The sequence below is a fragment of the Canis aureus genome, chromosome 35 (genome assembly GCF_053574225.1).
Source record: "Canis aureus isolate CA01 chromosome 35, VMU_Caureus_v.1.0, whole genome shotgun sequence".
Classification (NCBI taxonomy): Eukaryota; Metazoa; Chordata; class Mammalia; order Carnivora; family Canidae; genus Canis; species Canis aureus.
In genome coordinates, this window is record NC_135645.1 from 2055409 (window position 1) to 2075244 (window position 19836).

Here is a 19836-nt window from a genome sequence, read left to right on the forward strand (position 1 = left end):
GCCTCCTGCTGCCGCTGTCCTCCTCCCTCCCAGGCTCCAACGAACAGGGCCCCACGATGGTGCACGTGGTATGGGTGAACCACAGAGCCTTCCGCCTGCAATGGTGCCAGAAGTGCTGCTTCCACTGCCCGCCCCGGACCTACCACTGTCCCTGGTGCAACATCTGTGTGGAAGTGAGTGCCCTCTTCATGCTCACCCCGGGGCCCGAGGCAAGTGTGGAACCACTCCCAGGACGGCTAGAGGCCAAGGGGGGCCGTAACTCCCAACCGCTCTTGGTCACTCGTGCAGGCCACTACCTGTGCACCTGCACCTGTCCAGGGAGGTGAGCCCCTGCCTGTGCACATGCTGACACTCACGGACGCATGACACTCTGCGGGGCCTGCTCAGTCCAGGGGGGTCAGAAGGCCACTCCCGTCGTACCCCAGGCTTGCTGGCACTGGCTGCCCGAGGGCCTCGGGCTGGCTGGAGGCCTGGCCAGGAAAGCTTCGCCTGGCTTCTTGTCGCGTCCAGGCCAGAGGCTCTCCTGGGCTCTGAGGGCTTGTCTGTCTCGTGTCACAGCCCGCAGAGGTTTGCAGATGTGCTGTCTTCTCCGGTCCCTACAACCAGAGGCCGGCTGGGAAGGGTACTGTTACCCTCATTCAATGGATGAGGAAACAGAACCCAGAGATGTTCTATGTCCAGCCCAGTCACACGGGGATGTGTCCCCCAGAAGACCAGGCAGGCTCTGCGTCCAAAGGCCGCTTGCCGCGTGCCCTCGTGGGCCCCAGAGACAGCAGCGCTGTAATAGAAGTGCTGGCCTTAGGGACCCTGTGGCTGGGTTTCTCCCTAGGGATGGGAGCCAGTTTGGGGGCCAAGGCCAGGTGGCCTTTGGGAACAGGGGTCAGGGAGGGGGTAGGGTCTCAGATGTGGGGGTGCCCTCCACTCCTGCTCCCTCCCTCTTACCCAGGACTTTGACCACCACTGCAAGTGGGTTAATAACTGCATTGGTCACCGCAACTTCCGCTTCTTCCTGCTGCTGGTCCTGTCCTTATGCCTCTACTCGGGCGCCATGCTGGTGACCTGCCTCATCTTCCTGGGGCGCACGACCCACCTGCCTTTCTCCCTGGACAAAGCCATGGCGTATCCTCTGGGGAGCCTCCCAGGGAGCGGCTGGGGGGCAGTCAGGGGCAGAGGCCCTGGTGGCCGTGGGGGAGGGGGGGAGGAACTATGGGGGGGACTGCAGGTGGGGGGGACTGCAGGTGGGGGGACTGCAGGTGGGGGGAGGGACTGCAGGTGAGGGGGACTGCAGGTGGGCGGACTGCAGGGGGGAGGGACTGCAGATGAGGGGGACTGTAGGTGGGCGGACTGCAGGGGGGCAGGCTGCAGGGGGGCGGGACTGCAGGGGGCCGGGCTGCAGGTGAGGGAGACTGCAGCTGGGGGGGACTGTAGGGGGGCGGGACTGCAGCTGGGGGGGACTGCAGGGGGGCGGGACTGCAGCTGGGGGGGACTGCAAGGGGGCGGGACTGCAGGGGGGGTGGGACTGCAGGTGGGCGGACTTAAGCTGGGGGGGACTGCAGGGGGGCGGACTGCAGGTGGGCGGGCTGCAAGGGGGCAGACTGCAGCTGGGGGGGACTGCAGGGGGGGCGGGACTGCAGGTGGGCGGACTGCAGCTGGGGGTACTGCAGGGGGGCAGACTGCAGGTGGGCGGGCTGCAGGGGGGCGGACTGCAGGGGGGCGGACTGCAGCTGGGGGGTACTGCAGGTGGCCGGGCTGCAGGTGGGGACTGCAGAGGGCGGGGCCGCGGGGCGGGGCCAGGACGGGGGCGGCGCTGCTCCTTAGCTGGCGCAGCCTCGTGGTGGCGGTGCCGGCCGCCGGCTTCCTGGTGCCGCTGTCCCTGCTGCTGCTGATCCAGGCGGCGTCGGTGAGCGCGGCCGAGCGCTCCTACGAGGGCAAGGTACGCGGCCCCCGCCCCCGCCGGCCCTCCCCGCCCTGGGCCCCGGCGGCCTGACCCCCTCGGGGGCGCTGCTGCACCCAGACGCGCCTCGGGCCCCACCTGCCGGGAGCTCGAGCAGGTGCGCCGCCCGCGGGCCTGGTTCTGGGCGCGCAGGTGTCTGTCCGCGCCGACCGTGCGATCGGAGGAGCACCTGCCCGGGGCGCCCGGGGCTCAGCGGCTGAGCACCTGCCAGCGGCCCAGGGCGTGACCCCGGGGCCCGGGATCGAGTCCCGCGTCGGGCTCCCTGCGTGGAGCCTGCTGCTCCCTCGGCCTGGGTCTCTGCCTCTCTGTGTCTCATGAGTAAATAAATAGAATCTTTTAAAAAAGAAGAAGAAGAGCCCCTGCCGACGCGGTGGGGCTCGGGGAAGGGCGTGTGCTGGGCGGAGTTCAGGGAGCAGCGCGGGCGGGCTGGTCCCCCAGGTCCCCAGGGCTGCGGGCTGCGGGCTGCGGGCTGCGGGGCGGGACACGGTGCTCACGGGAGCTCAGACGGGCCTGGGAGGTCGAGCGGCGGCCCGGGACTGGCCAGAGCTGAAACGCCTGGAAAGTCAGGTGGAGAACAGAGTCTTGGTTCAGGGGAAGCCTGGGAGCCACGACCGGACTTTTTTTTTTTTTTTTTTTTTTCCCTTTCCTTTCCTTTTTCTACATGCAGTAAAATTCACCCTGTTTCAGTGCAGCTCTATGAGCTTTGACCAACGCACAGCCCTGCTCTGTAGTTACCACTAGGGTCAAGGTTTACAACAATTCCACCCACCCAAAAAAATATTCCCGCAGGACCCTTTTTTTTTTTTTCTAACGATTTTATTTACTCATGAGAGACAGAGAGAGAGAGAGAGACAGAGGCAGAGACACAGGCAGAGGGAGAAGCAGGCTCCATGCAGGGAGCCGGAAGCGGGACTCGATCCCGGGACCCCAGGGTCATGACCTGAGCCGAAGGCAGATGCGCAACCGCTGAGCCACCCAGGAGTCCCTCCCTCAGGGCCTTTTGTCCTCAGTTTCTCTCCCTGCTCGCAGCCCCTGGCAACCACTTGGTCTGTTTTCTCTCCCTTTAGTTTTTCCTTCTCCCGAGACTCCTGTGAACGCAGCCGTAGCCTGTTGAGTCTGGCTTCTCCGGCTCAGCATCTGCCGGCCATCCGAGTGCTGCCGGTCCCCATCCCTGTGGCTAGTGTCTTGTTGATCCACTTCCCGGGCTGAGGGCTATGTGGGTGGTTTCCAGTTTGGGGGATTATAAATAAAGCCGCTGTAACCGTCGGTGGATAGGCACGGGAACGCGGGTTGTCATTTCTCTTTAGGCAAATACTTAGGAGTGGCATTGCCGAGTCCTATGGTGACTGTATGTTAAACCTCATGAGACCACCATAGTGTCTTCCAAAGTGGGTGCGTTCCCATGGTGCTGGGTTCCCGTCCCTAGAGGCAGTGTCGCTCACATTTGGTATTGTCAAGATTTTCTGGTTTTTTTTGTTTTTGTTTTTTAATTTTAGCCAGCCTGGTCAATGTGAAGTGATACTTCACGGTGATTTTTTTAATTGGCCTTTTCCTAACGAAGAGTGATGCTGTGAGCATCCTTTCACTTTCTTATTTGCCATCTACATATCTTTGACTAAATGTTCCAATCTTTTACCCATTAAAAAAAAGTTGGGATTTTTAAAACTATTGAGTTCTACGAGGTCTACTCTGGATTCAGAAACGTATTTTGCAAATATTCTCTCCCAGTCTATGGCTTGTCATCACAATTTTTTTTAACGGTGTCTTCCAAAGATCAGAAGTTTTAAATTTTGATGAAGGGCACTGTTGCTTTTTTTCTCTTATGGACTGCGTTTTTGGTGTTGTAATTAAGAAAGCTTTGCCTAACCCGAGGTCACAAAGATTTTCTCATATTTTCTTCTGGAAATTTTATAGTTTTAGATTTTATATTGAGGCCTATGATTCATTTTGGGCTAAATTTTGTATGGGATGCAAGGTATTGGTCAAGATTTATTACTTTTGCATACTCCAGCATCATTTGCCGTAAAGATTATCCTTCTTCCATTTACCTTTGCACATTTGTCAAAAATCAGTTGACTAAATAGTTGTGGGTGTATTTCTGGACTCCCTACTCTTTTGCCAATACCTCACTGTCCTGATCAGTAGGGTTTTTTTTTTTAATTTTTATTTATGATAGTCACAGAGAGAGAGAGAGAGAGAGAGAGAGGCAGAGACACAGGCAGAGGGAGAAGCAGGCTCCATGCACCGGGAGCCCAATGTGGGATTCGATCCCAGGTCTCCAGGATCGCACCCTGGGCCAAAGGCAGGCGCCAAACCACTGCGCCACCCAGGGAACCCCTGATCAGTAGGTTTGTATCAAGTCTTGAAATCACACAGTGTGAGTTCTCCAAATTTGTTCTTCTTTTTCAGAGTTCTTTTGGTTATCCCAGGTCCTTTGATTTTCTTTTTACCTTTTAGAAACAGCTTAATTTCCACAATTTGCTTTTTATTTGGATTATGTTGAACCTATAGGTCAATTAGGAAAATTGACATCTTAACAATATTGAGTGTTTGAACCCATGAACCCCTTTCCACTTATTTGCTTCTTTGATTTCTTTCATCAGCGTTTTGTAGTTTTCAGTATATAGATCTTGCGTACATTGTGTTAGATCTTTTCTAAGTATTTTGTTTTTGTGCTATTATAAATGTCTTTAAATTTCATGTGTATATGTTAATTATTGTAAAAGATACAATAGATTTTTGTTTATTGGTCTTGAATCTTGCAGTTTTGCTGGACTCACTCTAATAGCTTTTTTGTTGATTCACATAGAAAATCATGTCACCTATGAATAAGGACAGTTTTATTTTTTCCTTTCCAACATGTATGGATTTCTTTCTTTTTCTCTTCTTACTGCACTGTCTTGGATCTCCAGTACGGTGTTGAGTGGGAGTAATAAAAGTGAACATCCTTGCCATAGGATTCCTTTAGCAGGACAATGACTTGACTAACGGTGGTTGTTGTTTTAAGTAGGCTCCACACCCAACGTGGGGCTTGAGCCCTGAGATCATGAGTCGTGTGATTCATGATCTGACTGAGCCAGCCAGGTGCCCCAACTAAAGGTTGTTTTAGGAAGAGTGTAGTTAGCTGCCTTGATGGGGGAGGGGGGCTGAAGACGGTGAGAGCTGAAAGGACAGAGGCACTGGTGTTGCCCTACCACCTCCCATCCCTACAGCCAGCACCCAATCACTCCAACCTACCCCTGTTGGCTCCCAGCCCACCTGTGACTCTGCTCTAACACATTAGCCCTACTCATTACCTTCTGTGCAGCCTTCCCTCTCCAGCCCCAGCCCATCTTTTCAGCCTCTCTGGGGCAGCACTCTCCCTTCTCAAATCCCAGGGGCCTTCTAGTCCCTGGTCACACCATTGGCCTGCCCTCTCTCCACTGCTCATCATGGGGCTTTCCCAGTCTGTGGTCTCCAGTCTTTTTTTTTTTTTTTTTTTTTTTAAGATTTTATTTGTTCATGAGAGACACAGAGAGAGAGGCAGAGAGAGACACAGGCAGAGGGAGAAGCAGGCTCCATGCAGGGAGCCCGATGCGGGACTCCATCCCGGGTCTCCAGCATCAGGCTCTGGGCTGAAGGTGGCGCTAAACCACTGAGCCACCGGGGCTGCCCTATGATCTCCAGTCTTAAGAAATCTAAATGTGGTCTCACTCTGTGAGTCACTGTATTCTGTAATGAATGGGATTCATTCATTCAGGGCTCCTTCCTGTTACCCGCAGAACCCGTTTCAGGCATTCATTCCCTTCCTACCTCCATCCTCGAGCCACATCTCCTGGGGCCGCTTGCTTGGTGGTTGATAGCAAGGGCTCTGGAGCCAGGCTACAGAAATTCAAACCAGAGCTTCCCAGCAGCAGGGAGATCTTGGGTCTGTTACTCAGCCGCCTGGTGCTTCAGTCGTCCCATTTGTAAAAGGCAGCAGCGTGGGTGGATAAGCGTAAGACACACACAACAGAGGCCAGTACAGCGAATGCCCTCTGTATCGCTGCTGTCATTACCTTCCTTCCCGTCATCGTCATCACCGACAGGCATTCATGTCTCTCCATCTTAAATACAAACCAAACACTCCTTTCCATCACAAGCCTCCCTTCCAGCTGTTGCGCTCTCCCCTCCAGCAGAGCCGTCTTTCTTTCTTTCTTTCTTTCTTTCTTTCTTTCTTTCTTTCTTTCTTTCTTTCTTTCTTTCTTTCTTTCTTTCTTTCTCTTTCTTTTTTCTTTCTTTCTTTCTTTCTTTCTTTCTTTCTTTCTTTCTTTCTTTCTTTCTTTCTTCTTTCAAGATTCTAATTATTCATTAATTCATGAGAGAAACAGAGAGAGGCAGAGACACAGGCAGAGGGGGAAGCAGGCTCCACGCAGGGAGCCTGATGGGGGATTCGATCCCAGGACCCTGGGATCACGCCCTGAGCTGAAGGCGGATGCTCAACCGCTGAGCCACCACAGGTGCCCCCAGAGCCATATTTCTTGAACGAGTCGGCTGTGCTCACCGGCATCATTCGTCACCTTCTCCAGCCCCTGCGGCTCCTCCTCTGCTCAGGGGCACACTGAGGCCGTGCTCTCCAAGTGCTCCCCAGCCTCTAACACTAATCTCTCCAGGCTGCACACAGCAGTGTGGTGCTGCATGCACCTGCCGGGGCCCTTCCCCAGCCCCCTAGGGCCCAGCTCTCTACTCTCCAGGGCTGCTGCTCCTCTGCCTGCACCTTAGAGTCTTGGCACCGGCTCCCTGCTCCTCTCCCTCATCCCCTCTCCGCGCTGCCCTGATCACTCCCCCGCTGATGGTGTGTCCTCATCCCCAGTGCAATGCCTCGGACACTGTTGAGGCCCCAGAATATTTATGAGCAAATGGGTGAATCTATACACAAAGAAATTGGTAACTGCTTTGGGAGAGCAAGAGTGAGGGAGAGAGAGAGAGGAAAGCCTGAGGCCCTGATCCTGGGGAAGACAGGCGGAGAGCAGAGGCAGCCCGGAGGCGCAGGGCATGGGGCGAGAAGGCGCCCACCTTGGTCACTGTCCTGTGGGACGCGAGCGCGTTTGAGGTGGGGACCCGGAGCAGGACAACTGGGTCTGGAGCCAGTGAGAGAGGAGAGTCAGGGGACTTCTGAGCTGCTGGATTCTGTTCACATCTGAGAGGCTCTCCTGTAGGGAGGGGAAAGTGCTGCCCTTCTCAGTGAGTTCTAAGGAGTTCTTTAGGCAACTGTCTGTCACTCCTTTAAACGTTGAACAGTCAATGCCTTTGTAAACTTCATGTACATCTAATAAGTCAAAGTTTTCTCTAAATTTACAATCCTAATGGTAAATGTAATCAAACTCTTCTAACCATTTAATTAAAATTGCAAATAGAATATCAGGTTCCCTTAAATGCTTTAAACATGTTAAAGTGGGCAGGACTCAAAGTATCTCAATGGTTAGTGCTGCCTTTTGGCAGCAGTGGAACATTGTGGAGGCATCTTGACTTTTCCTCCCGTAGGTGTCATGTTCTCTCCATGAGGTCCTGACTGGTTTTCGTGGAGAATAGTGGTGAAGGTCAAAATCTTGGTGACAGGGGCATGGGACACGGGGGAGCTGGGGGTGGCCTGTGACAGACATTTTGTAGCTGAGGCTCTTGAAGTCAGGGAGAGAATCAGCTGGTGCTGGGGAAGAGGAAGAGGGCGAGGCTGTTGGGTGGGTCGGGGGAGAACTTGGTTAAGAGTGTCCAGGAGATAGGGGCACCTGGGTGGCCCAGTGGTTGAGCATCTGCCTTGGGCTCAGGTCGTGATCCCAGGGTCCCAGGATTGAGCTCCCTGCGTGGAGCCTGCTTCTCCCTCTGCCTATGTCTCTCTCTCTCTCTCTCTCTCTCTGTGTGTCTCTCTCATGAATAAATAAACAAAATCTTTTAAAAAAAAAAAAATGTCCAGGAGAGGACTTGACCTTGGCCTTGCCCTTCACTGCATTGGTGCTCAGGAACTTCAGTCCAGATTTCCAGGGCCAAGTTATTTTGTTAGGGAAGTATGACTGGGGGCCCCACGCAACCGCCCTTCTAGATAGTGAAATTCAGCGAAGACACACGTTTGGAAAAAATGAGAGGTGGGGGGGTGGCACCTGGGTCGCTCAGTTGGCTCAGGTCATGATGTCAGGGTCCTGGGACGGAGCCCTGCATGGGGCGCCCTGCTCCCCCCACCTCTGCCTGCAGCCTCCCCTGAATGTGCTCTCGGGCACCCCGCTCTCACTCCTGAGCAGTGGGGAGGGGCAGAGGGAGAGGGAGAAGCAGACTCCCCACTGAGCAGGGAGCCCCATGTGGGGCTCCATCCTAGGACCCTGGGATCATGACCCGAGCTGAAGGCAGGCACTTAACCGACTGAGCCACCCAGGCACCCCAGTAAATGACATCTTTAAAAAAAAAGAGAGAGAGAGGTGGGCAAGTAGGGAAGTTGTGGTAGGGGTGCAACTGTCTTTGGAGCAGTTTAGCAACAAAAGAAAGATCTGAAAGTACATCTGGAAGCAGGAGGACATGGTGTGGCCAAAGGAAACAAAAAAGGGGGGATACTGCAAAAGGGGGTACAGGTGACGGGGCAGGGGCCCTGCGAAGGCAGGAGAAGTGGGTGCCTGCAGAGAGCTACTCAGAGGTGGGTTGACAGAGCCCTTGGCTCACTGTCCCTGCTTCTCAGCCCTGGGGGGGGGGGGCGGGGGGGGCTGCCCAGTCCTGCTGGATCTGAGTTCCTTCCGGCCCTTGCCCCCATCTAGGGCCAATACCTGCAGGGATACAACCCCTTCGACCGCGGCTGTGCCAACAACTGGTATTTAACGATTTGTGCACCGCTGGGACCCAAGTGAGTTGGCTGACCAGAGGCCCGAGGGGTGGCCCCTGGGGCTGGGGGGCAGGATGAAGCCGAGGCATCTCCCCTGGCCCTCAGCCCAGCTCCCAGGCCCTTATATGCCCTTCTTCTTTCAGGGTTTTCTGCAGGGCAATGTGAGAGCCTCTGGGATCCCCGCTTCCTTGCCCTTGTGGGTTCCTGCCCCAGGTTGTGGGGTAGAGGGGCACTGTAGCCTGGATAAGATGGTCCCAGCTCTCTGCAGGGCCACGCCTTGGGCTGTGTGCTCCCCAAGCTGAGGGGGACCAGGCGGGGGGGCCATGACCCCTCTCATCTGGCTTGTTGCTCCCCAGGTACATGGCCGAAGCTGTCTGGCTGCAGAGGATGGTGGGGTCCGACTGGGTGCCCAAGCAGAACCTGCACGTGCCACTGTGCCCCTCGGCGCTCCGTCCCCCAGCCCTCCCAGGGCCCGGGCCTGGCCCCCAGGCCCAACCTCCGGGTCTCTGCAAGCCAGGGACGGGTCCCCCAGGGAGTGGTGAGGCTGCGGCCCTCCAGGAGGTGAGGAGCGTGTGTGTGGGGGGGGGGGGGGGGGGGGGGGGGGCGCCTGCAGGCAGTGCCGCCCCTCGCCGCACCCCCGGGCCTTTGCGGGCGGCGGGCGCCAGGCCCTCGCCGTGGGGGGCGGCTTGGGGGGCCCGGGCCGCGGGCGGGGGGGGGTGTCGGGGTCGCGGCGAGGGCGGGGCGGGGCGGGGCCCGGGTCGGTGCCCCCGCTGTGCCCCGCCGCACCCCCGTCCGCCTGCAGGGGGCGCCCGCCGCCGGGAACTCGCCGCCCCGGGCCGCCTCGCCCCAAGGGGCCCTGGGGTGGGGGGGCTCAGGCTGGGAGCGGGCCCTCTGGGTGCCTGTCCCTGGGGGCCCTCTGGCTCCTCATCCCTGGGGGACCCTCTGACTCCTCACCCCTGGGGGGACCCTCTGGCTCCTCACCCCTGGGGGGGCCCCTGGCTCATCCCTGGGGGGACCCTCTGGCTCCTCACCCCTAGGGGGGCCCCCTGGCTCCTCATCCCTGGGGGGGGCCCTGGCTCCTCATCCCTGGGGGGCCCTCTGGCTCCTCATCCCTGGGGGACCCTCTGGCTCCTCACCCCTGGGGGGCCCCCTGGCTCCTCATCCCTGGGGGGGCCCTGGCTCCTCATCCCTGGGGGGCCCTCTGGCTCCTCATCCCTGGGGGGACCCTGGCTTTTCATCCCTGGGGGGGCCCTGGCTCCTCATGCCTGGGGGGGACCCTGGCTCCTCATCCCTGGGGGGGCCCTGGCTCCTTATGCCTGGGGGGGACCCTGGCTCCTCATCCATGGGGGGACCCTCTGGCTCCTCATCCCTGGGGGGCCCCCTGGCTCCTCATCCCTGGGGGGACCCTCTGGCTCCTCATCCCTGGGGGGGCCCTCTGGCTCCTCATCCCTGGGGGAGGGCCTGGCTCCTCATGCCTGGGGGGGCCCTGGCTCCTCATCCCTGGGGGGACCCTCTGGCTCCTCATCCCTGGGGGGGGCCCTGGCTCCTCATCCCTGGGTGGGGGCTCTCCATGGCAGGACAGTTCTGCAGCCCTTCTTGCCAGTGGTGCCATCCTGATGGCTGCCTCCTGCCGGGGGGTCACCTGCTGGTCCCGGTCCTGTCGCTGGCACAGGTCCCAAGCCCCCGGGTCGGAAGCGGGCTCAGGGGCAGGAACCACCTCAAACTGAGGCTTCTCTCTGGCGGACAGTGTGTGACTTTGGGGATAGAAATGGTGGCACTTCCTGGAAGGCCATCAGAGGACAAAGCAGGGGGCGCGCCAAGCGGCAGGGGTGCGGTGGGCACACAGGGAACGCAGCGCTGTGGCTGTGGCCTTTGCTCCGCCAAGCAGCTAACAGGGTGCTCGTGCTCTCCGAGGGCCTCCGCCCTCGAATCACGGGGTCCCTGGAACACTGACCCGAATCTCGGGGAGGGGGGGCACAATCCGAATCTGAAGTCTTGTCAAGGGCCCCTGTGATGCTGCCACCCTGAAGTTCCAGAGCAGCCACACTGCTTCCTGCCACCCTGGTGTCCGGGTGGAATCAGGGTGTGGTGACGGTGAGAGGAAGGGATGTCGCCGAGGGATCATGTCCTGTGGCGCGTGTGCCTACGTGCGCGTGCTCGTGCTTGGGATGGGGGTGAGGGGCAGGAGCCCACCCTCCGGGGGCGTCAGCCCAGCCTGGAGAGGTGGGTGACCCGTGACGGAGACGTCGGTGTTCCGTGTGCGGGGGCCCCTCCAGGCCGCCCTTCCTTCTTGCTCCCACCTGGAATGTTCCTGGCAGCCTCGGCCCTTCCTCTCCAGCCCCCACTTTTCCTTGGCTCTGGCTGTCTGGGCTCCCCACCCAAGCCCAGGGCCTCCAGCTCTTTCCTGTCCTCTTTGCCCTGGTCTCAGGGCCTCTCCGTGCCCAGGCCCCTCCACGTTCAAGCCTTTCCTCAGCTCTCCTCCCCGCTGAACTCGGGTTCTTGGGCTCCGGAAGGGGTGCAGGGTACTCCCCGGCCTACGGAAAGGCAGCCTGGCTTTCGGCCTTGCCCCAAGCAGCTCCCGCCGCCTGCTTAAAACGCTTGGGCCCACGCTACAAGCGGAAGCCGTCCTGTGTGTCTGGAGAGCCTGCCGTCCCCGGTTGCAGGCGGAGAAGAGGGCGCGAGGCCTCCCGAGCCCCCGACCCCAGGATGGCACACATGTCTGTGTTTGTCACCTGGCTGGGGGGTTTCAGAGGACGCAGCTCAGCTCAGGCGGCCCAGCAGTGAGGACAGGCCCAGGCTCCCTCCCAGATGGGCGTCCTTGGGCTGGTCTGAGCCTGGGCCAGAGGGAAAGAGAAACCAGGAACCCAGGCCGAGGCCTGGATGGGGAGATGTGCAGGCAGCTGGCTGGGTACCCAGGGGGTGCCGGCCTGGAGCCCCAGACCCTCGGCCTGGTCCTGCTTGGCCCTCCTGCCTTCTCCCTGCTGCTCTGCCGGGTTTCAGAGCCCTGTGACCGGTCATCAGACTCTGCCAACGGGGTCTGCACCTCCAGCCGCACAGGGGACTCGGCCTTCCAAGACTTAGGGCCTTCCAAGTCTTTTTTTTTTCCTTAAGATTATTTATTTCAGAGAGAGGGCAGGCGTGAGCTGGACCAGATGGGAGGCGGGGAGGAGGGGCAGAGGGAGAGGAAGAAAGACGCTTTAGCCGACTCCGTACTGAGCATAGGGCCTGACGTGAGGCTTGATCCCAAAACCCTGAGATCATAACCTCGGCCGAAACCGAGAGTCGGCCGCTTAACTGACTGAGCCAACCCAGGTGCCCCAGGGTCTTCCAAGGCTTAAGCCAAGTGTGAATCATCTCCCAGAAAGCCTGGGCCCTGGTTTCCCCACTGGGCAAGGACAGAATCATAACTTTTCTCAGGTTCTCAAAGGTGGCCATAACCCCTTCTGCTCTGGGACGTAGCTTCTGGGTCTGTGTCAACCCCCCAACCTGAGGTGCCTAGGATTTCTTTAGGAAGGCCCCTTGGATCAGGCTTCCCTGCTCCTCAAGGGACCTAGGTTGCCCCTTCCTTTGACTCCCACTACGCCAGTCCCTGAAGCCTTGGATGTGCCCTCAGGGAGTCCTTCCTTCCAGGCTGGAGGTCTCAGCTGGCCTGCACCCCCTTCCTTCTTCTGCTGAACCTGCCCTTGATTCTCAGACACACCCCCCTTGGAGCCCTTGGCCCACTGATAAGAGCAGGGCTATTATCTGGGCCCAATTCTGGGGCCAGCTCTCCACACACCCAGGAAGCCCTGCCGTCCCTGGACAGGAGCCAAGGAGTGAGCGCCCACCCAGTAGGGTGCCAAGTCCCCATGGGTCTGGAGCCCCTCTGAGATGTTCCCAGTCCACACCTGGAGCCTGGTGGTGTGGATCGGATCTGGGATGGGGAGCCCGGAAGCAGCCATCCCTTCATCTGCAAACCTTTCCTCCACAGGCCTTCTAGAAGGTCAGGGTGTCGGGCCGGGAAGCACACTGGGCTGGGGGCCACTCTGCTACCAGCTGGTCTGCTACAGGATGGAGTGTCTTCCCTCTGCGTGGCCTCCTCCCTGGTGGTTGGTTGTAGGACCCTAACTCTTTAGAGACGCACGGGGCTCCGGGGTGACCCTCCTCAACCCCCCCAGTTTCACAGGCAGGGACCCGGGAAGGAAGGGCTTGCCCATAATGACATGGTGTCCAAGCCGGGCCGCGCTCCCTCTGTTTGCCAGACTGCCTGGCGCGTTCCTGCTCCGGGGACCGTTCCAGAAGAGCAAGGAGCTGGGCAGCCACCCGGGCCCCGCCTTGCAGCCCCCCATCCTCGGGGCCAGCAGTGCACTGCGGCGCAGGGCCTGGGGAGCGATAAGAGGGCCCGGCGCAGCCCTGCCCGCAGCCCTGCGCCGGGGGTGATAACGGTGCCCGCCGCCCCGCCCGGGGCCTGCCGCTGAGGGGGGTGCTGGGCGCCGGAGGCTCCTCCGCGTGGGGGCGGGCTGGGCCTGCCGGGCCCCAGGTGCGCAGCCTGGCACCCAGGGGTGCTCCCCTGGAGCCCCAGCCCGGAGCGCGGGGTGACGGTGTGCAGGGCCCCGGCAGGAGTGCCCCGTCCGGGCCTGTGCCCCAACCCCGAGCTCCCCGCAGGTGCCCCGCTGCCTGGAGATGGGGGAGCAGGCCGCCTCCTGGGGTGGTGGCTGCCCCGTGACACGCGGGCCCGGGGCTGGGGGGGCACCCACCGGGTGGTCCCGGCCCTGGACTCCGCGGGGGGGCTGCCCTACAAGCCATAGGGTGTCCACCACCCAGGGCCCCCCGGGCTGCGTCCGGGTCTCGCAGACCGTCCCACTGGCTGGGGTCAGCCCCCGAGGCCGCCTGAGCGGTGGCGTCAGCGCTGCTGTCGGGCTATGCGGCCTCCTGCCGGCCCCTGGCCCGGGCAGCTGAGCCCCGCGACCTCGGACGAGGATGCTGCTGCTGTGGCTCCCACTGGGCTGGTCCCCTGCTGGGGAGCGGGGGGCATCCTGGGGACCGGCCCCGGGGGGCAGGGGTGGGGCCGGCTCAGCACCCCGCAGGTGCTTGATCCAAGGCGTGACCACGGCCTCCCCAGTGGAGGCTGTAGGAGGCTGGGGGAGGCTGCAGGATGTGCCGGCCGGGCGGCTGTGGGCTCCCCGCTGGCGGCTGCAGGGGCGTCCGCGGTGCCCCCTGGGGAGCAGCCGGCCTTGGTGTGTCTGGGCCAAAGGAGGGGAGGCCTGCGCGTCTCCAGGGACCGGCAGGATGGCCCCCACGGGCCCTGCCTCCTGTGCTGCGGGGTCTCCCGTTGACGCCACGTTGCTCCTATTCTGTGACCAGTGGCCCAGGAGAAGGAGGCCGAGGACTCAGTCCCCCGCCCCCTGTGGGGCTGCTCAGGGCCACGGCCCGGCCTGGCCTCCTCTCCCGGCAGCCTCTGCACACGGGGCAGGCGGCTCAGTCTGGCTTCAGCCCTCCTCGCTCCTGCTTCTTGCCTTTCCCCTCGTGCCCCTCTCTGCCCTGCCCCCCCTTCACCCCCCTGCCCCCCGCCCCCCCCTTCCTGGACTGCAGCTTCCAGGAACACAGAGCTAACTGTCTGCCAACTGTCAAGTGACACCTTTGCCTGTGATTCTTGGAAGCCCGGCGGGTGGGGAACCCGCAGGCTCTGGGCCCTGCCAGGGGCGGAGCAGCCCGGGGTGGGGGGGCTCGGCAGTGTGGCGGGGGGGCCCCCTCCTCTCCCCAGGCCCGCGCTCTCAGCTGCCGGGTCAGGGCAGTCCCGCTGTGCAGCTGGAGGCTCCCGGCCCCGAAGGCTCCCTCCTCAACGGCCAGCTTATTTCCCAGAAGAAACCCAAAGCACCAGGTGGGGGGGGGGGGGCTCTGCAGGGCACCCCCAGGTCGCCTCCTACCTAGAGGCAGGTGAGGCCGGGTTCCAGCCCTCCTCCCTCTGACTCCTCCTGTCACCCCACCTGCACAGCCAGGTGGGTCAGAGGCCTGCGTTGTAGAGCGGGAGGCACCCTTCCTTCCAGAGCCCTAGGGCCGTGGCTCCGGTGGGCAAGATCGTGAGGACACCAGGGACAGCGGCGGGCTGACTGCGGGTTGCTCGGCTTGCAGGGTCTCAATCCTTAGACGACTTGCGAGGAAGGTGCTGCTATTACGTCTGTGGACGTGACCCTGGGCCTCAGGCCTCTGTCTTCCTGTCTACAAGGACAGAATTTTCTGGAGGCTCCTTGGGCTACTCTTGCCCTGACCTCCAGTTTATGACGCAGTGACCAGGAAGGAGGGTCCCTGGCGTGGGGACAAACCCTGAGGTGGACAGGGCCCCTGGGAGGGCTTTTTGAACGACACATTAGGGTCCTTTACCTGAAACTCATCTGTCCCCCCGTTGCAGGGGCTGCATTAGGTCACCAAACAAGGGTCCTGATCCCTGGGCAGGACCGTTGGCCATCTGCTCTGCAAAAATCCCCTGCCCGGTGTTCACTAGATGACTGTTCCTTAGCCACTGACAAGACCCGAAAGGCTGTCCTGCCTGCCCTCTTGCTGTCCGGGCAGTGGGACGATGCAATGGACAGAGCACAGGCTGGGCATCCGGGGGCTGAGTTGGAAAGCAGGCCCTGCTGCTTAGGGTCCTGTGGCCCTGGAAAGCCTCTAGCCTCTCGGAGCCCCTGGTCCTGTATCTGAAGGCACCTCGCGGCGTTGTGGTGATGGTCCCCACCTAGCATAGGCCACAACCCAGCGGCTGTGGGGTTGCTGTCAAGAGAGCAGGAGGAGGGCCTGCTTAGGCTCCAGTATTTGTCTCCATTTCCCCTCCTTGGGCCTCTTTCTCTAGCTTTTTGGGTCATTTGGAAATGACCACAGCCAAGAATGGACCACCTGTTTCCAAATCCCAGGCAAAGCCTGGGTTGCCTTCCTTGGGTGACTTCTCAGCTCCCTGTCTTCCCCACCAAGTATCTGGTCCCTAGGGGGCGAGCTGGCAGGACTTCGGTTTGGGGCAGGGATGTGGCCCCGTGCTCTCTGCTCCCAGCTGGCACCACCATCCGTCGGTCCGTCTGGGCCCCTGGAGTGGAAGCCCGGGCAAGGTGTCAAGGTCTGGTCCGGCCGGGCTCTCTGATGCTGTAGCAGACACTCGGGCTGCACCCCGTCTTGGCCAGGAGGCTCTGTCTGCCTTGGACACAATTCAGACCAAAGAGCAAAGGAGGTTTGTTCCTAAAGCGGAGACCAGAAGTAGGCACACAGAGGCCTCTTTGCTTTGGAGTTGAAGCTTCTAAAGATTTGTTTTCTTTGAATATCCTGCCACAGGAAAGAGAAGCCAAAAATCAAACATGACTGAGACGTAAATATCAGGTGACTTTAAAGGAACAATTTGTTTAGTTTCCGTCCCACCCTGTTTCTGCTCAGTAGGGTCTCAGGGACTCGTCCCTGGGGTTGGGTGGTGGGTCCGCACCCTCCTGGGTCCACCCGTCCAGCCCCACCGGGAGGTTTCCGCAGTACAGGATCCAGCCAGAGGGCCTGGCCCCGCGCGTGGTCCCAGGGGCGGACCGTGGCCACCCAGCTCAGGAAGCGGAGGCAATTGCCTCCATCCTCCGCCGCGTCGGCACCCTTGGCCATGCCCTCTTCCCTGAAAACGCTCCCTTTATCCTTGACCTCGGGGAGTGGACACACCTGCCTCCTCCCGACTCCGGCTCTGCCTCCCGCTCACCTCTACCAGGCTCTGTCCGGCGCCCCCTCTTGCAGAGCTCACGCCCTTGCCCTCCATAGCCCTGACCCTGCCTGTGCCCCGGCTCCGGCCTTCCTTTCTTTTCCTTTTTCCAGCTTTCCTGGGGTATATATAGGTGACAGATATGATTATAAGATTCAGAGTGTACAACGTGGTAGTTTCTGATCTGCCTGCACTGTAAAAGGATTCTCCCCATTGAACTGGCCTTACTTTTCCGACTGAGTGATCCCGGGGCCTGGGATCGAGTCCCACATGGGGCTCCCTCTGCCTGTGTCTCTGCCTCTCTCTCTGTGTCTCTCATGAATAAACTATTCCGGTCGAATGGTTCCCTTGGGGTCCCACCAGAGGCTCAGGGCCTCTCCATATCCCGGCACAGTGGGCACAGGAGAGAACGGCAAGACGAAGTCAGCCATCGAGGGAGAGGAGCTCTTTGTTAGCCGGAGGGAACAGCTAACTGAGCAGGGTTCCAGGGCCTGGATCCCCGGAGACGGCGTCTGGGTGTCCCCGCCTGTTCCCGAGCCGAATCCAGAGGGTGTCCCATAGCTGGCCTCGAGCAAGAGGGAGCAGAGTGGGAGGAAACCTCTGGGCAGCCTCATTGGCCCTCTTTGCCTCCAGGGTCCCTGTCGGGGGGCGGAGGGAGGGTCCGGGTGAAGGAGCTTCTAGAGGGGAAACTAGCTGAGGGCTTGGCGCTGTCATCCAGGGAAGAGCTGCTAAACAAAACTAACCAAAAAACCGAGGCCAGACCTGGGATAGTGGGACTAAAACTTCATTCATTCAGCAAATACTGAATAACTACAGTGTATTCAGGAGGTCATTTAATGATTTTTTTAAAAAATGTGTTCAGGGCACCCGGGGGGGCTCAGGGGTTGAGCATCTGCCTTCTGCCCAGGACGTGACTCTGGGGTCCCTGGATCGAGTCCCCCGTCGGGCTCCTGCATGGAGCCTGCTTCTCCCTCTGCCTGGGTCTCTGCCTCTGTCTCTCTCTGTCCCTCATGAATAAATTTTAAAAAAAGGAATCACACCCCTTATCTCTTTAGCCCCATTTTGAATCATGAAAGGCCTCCCGGATCCTTCAATTGTGGCCTCAAGGCTGGGTGCAAGGGGGGGGGTGACAGAGCGGCTGCCTTCACAGCCTTGGTGGCCTTGAGGCCTCTGTCAGGAGGTGAGGCACCAGCCAGGCCAGGGGAAGGTGTGTGTATGTGTCTCCTGCGTGCCCGACACCCACTGTCCGGGTCATTCGTTCCCCACCGCAGCCCCGCGGGGAGGTTTGAGTTACCACCATCCCCTCGTGCAGCAGCAGGTGAGGCTGGTGGCAGAGCTGGGCCGAGGCAGGGGGTCCCTGGGCCGAGGCAGGGGGTCCCCTCCGGCTGTCTGCAGACAGTAGCAGGGGGTTAAACCCATTTCTGATTACGCCAGTTGCAAACCCGTTTGTCTTCCCCTAGAAAATCCCACTGTCAGAATTGCTTCTCCCCTCTTTGTTCTGCAGCCTCTGAGTCTCCCAGACTCCCCCGCAGTTAGCAGGTCCTCTCTCGTGTCATCTCTGTGATGAAAGCAGCCTCCTGGATGGGAGAGGATCTAGGGTCCCCAGCCCTCCCGCCACCCCCCTCCCGCTGAGCTGGCTCCAGGGACCTGCTGCTTCCTTTCGCAGCTTCCCTATTTGCTTCCCAACTGTCTGCTTCCCCAGCCTGCTCCCTGCCCCCCACACCACCCTCTGTCTTCTGATTCTAAAATAGGACGGCAGGGGGAAATTATGTGCATTCCCCTATCTGGCCTCAGATCTTAGGCAGGCATTGGAGAGAAATAAAAAGTACTCGATCACCTTCCTGTTTTGACTCCGGCACCAGTAATATTTTTTCTGAAAGCCCGCTGCGGGCGTTCAGGGGTCTGCGGGTTAACCGGCCCTCGTCAGGCTAACCCGAGGACCTACGTACCCTACAAATCCTGTTTCGGGGTGAAGCGTCTTTAGACCCCACCTTGAAATACAATCGACTTGGAATTCGAGGGGTGCCTGTTAATTCTTAACAAGTTCAAATCTGCTACGTCTTGGGAGGGATCCCTAACCTTGCTTATTTGGCTGCTCATCCAGACTTCAGGATACTGTTCTAGGGAGTAAAGTACCCACGCTGTTCACCACTGCATGCTGTCCTGGGGGCTCAGGCCTGAGCCTCTCTGAACCCCAGCTTTTTCCTATGTGAACCGGGTCAACAGTCCTGGAGTGGCTCTGACCACTTCAGAGGTGGCAGTGAGGTGCCAAGCACAAGGTGTGGACGTACTTTCTATGCTGAAGGTGCAGGGCACCATTAAGAAATTGCGATATGCGTGCCCCCATTGCACCACTTAATTGACCTTTTTTTAAAAAAGATTATTTATTTATTTATGATAGACACAGAGAGAGAGAGAGGCAGAGACACAGGAGGAGGGAGAAGCAGGCTCCATGCAGGGAGCCCGACGCGGGACTTGATCCAGGGACTCCAGGATCGCGCCCTAGGCCAAAGGCAGGTGCCAAACCACTGAACCACCCAGGGATCCCCAACTGACCTGTTTTTAAAGAGTTAAAGCTCCAGTCCCCAAACTTTTTTTAAAAAGATGTTGTTTGTTTATTTGAGAGAGAGAGAGAAAGAGCACAAGCAGGGGGAGAGGGACAAGGAGACTCCCCACGGAGCAGGGAGCCCGACGTGGGGTTGACCCCAGGACCCTGAATTCATGAGCTGAGCCAAAGACATGTCTGAGCCGACTGAGCCCCCCAGGTGCCCTCCAGCGCCCAGCTCCTGAGTTCCGGTTTGGCCAGGCCCCACGGAGCTCAGATGTCCTAAGTTCTGAGCTCACCGACTGGCAGGAGGTACGTGCTCTGACGGTGGCCTGAAGGCAGGACTCCCAGGATGAGCTGACTTCTCATGGCACAGTGAGGCCCTAGCCTTGTCCTCTGCACCCCTCTCCCAGTGGAGCAGTGGGGGACCTGGTCCTTGGCCTCCAGCGGGGAGCCAGTGAGTCCTCCAGGCAGAGGTCCTCCTGCCCACAGCCCCTGCACACCTGCTGCAGTGGGTGTGGCCTTAAGCTGCCCACCTCTTACCTCAGGGTCTCCCAAAGCGTGCTGCCGCGGCCCGCTCGTCTCTCCCCCAGAGGACTTTGGATTTCAATAGGTAAATATTTATTGTAATGGCCAGGGGAGAAAAATACATATCTAGCTCAAGAGAGGCCTGCCTTGACCAAGAATAGAAGGATTTGGAGACTGAGTTTTGTTTGTTTTTTTGAGATGGGGTTTTTTATTTTTATTTTTTTATTTTTTTTAAATATTTTATTTATTCATGAGAGACCCGGAGAGAGAGAGAGAGGCAGAGACACAGGCAG

At 59.5% G+C, this 19836-nt stretch overlaps 1 protein-coding gene across 1 annotated transcript in view; it reads left to right on the plus strand.

Moving 5' to 3' along the window:
- The window catches only part of ZDHHC19 (zDHHC palmitoyltransferase 19), a 10427-nt gene extending 1111 nt beyond the window's left edge, over window positions 1-9316 (plus strand). The window contains 6 exon segments of the mRNA XM_077884290.1: window positions 34-173; window positions 947-1119; window positions 1828-1933; window positions 8710-8795; window positions 9131-9236; window positions 9239-9316. Of these exon segments, the coding sequence (XP_077740416.1) occupies window positions 34-173; window positions 947-1119; window positions 1828-1933; window positions 8710-8795; window positions 9131-9236; window positions 9239-9316 (689 nt within the window).
- Window positions 9317-19836: the final 10520 nt, after the last annotated feature.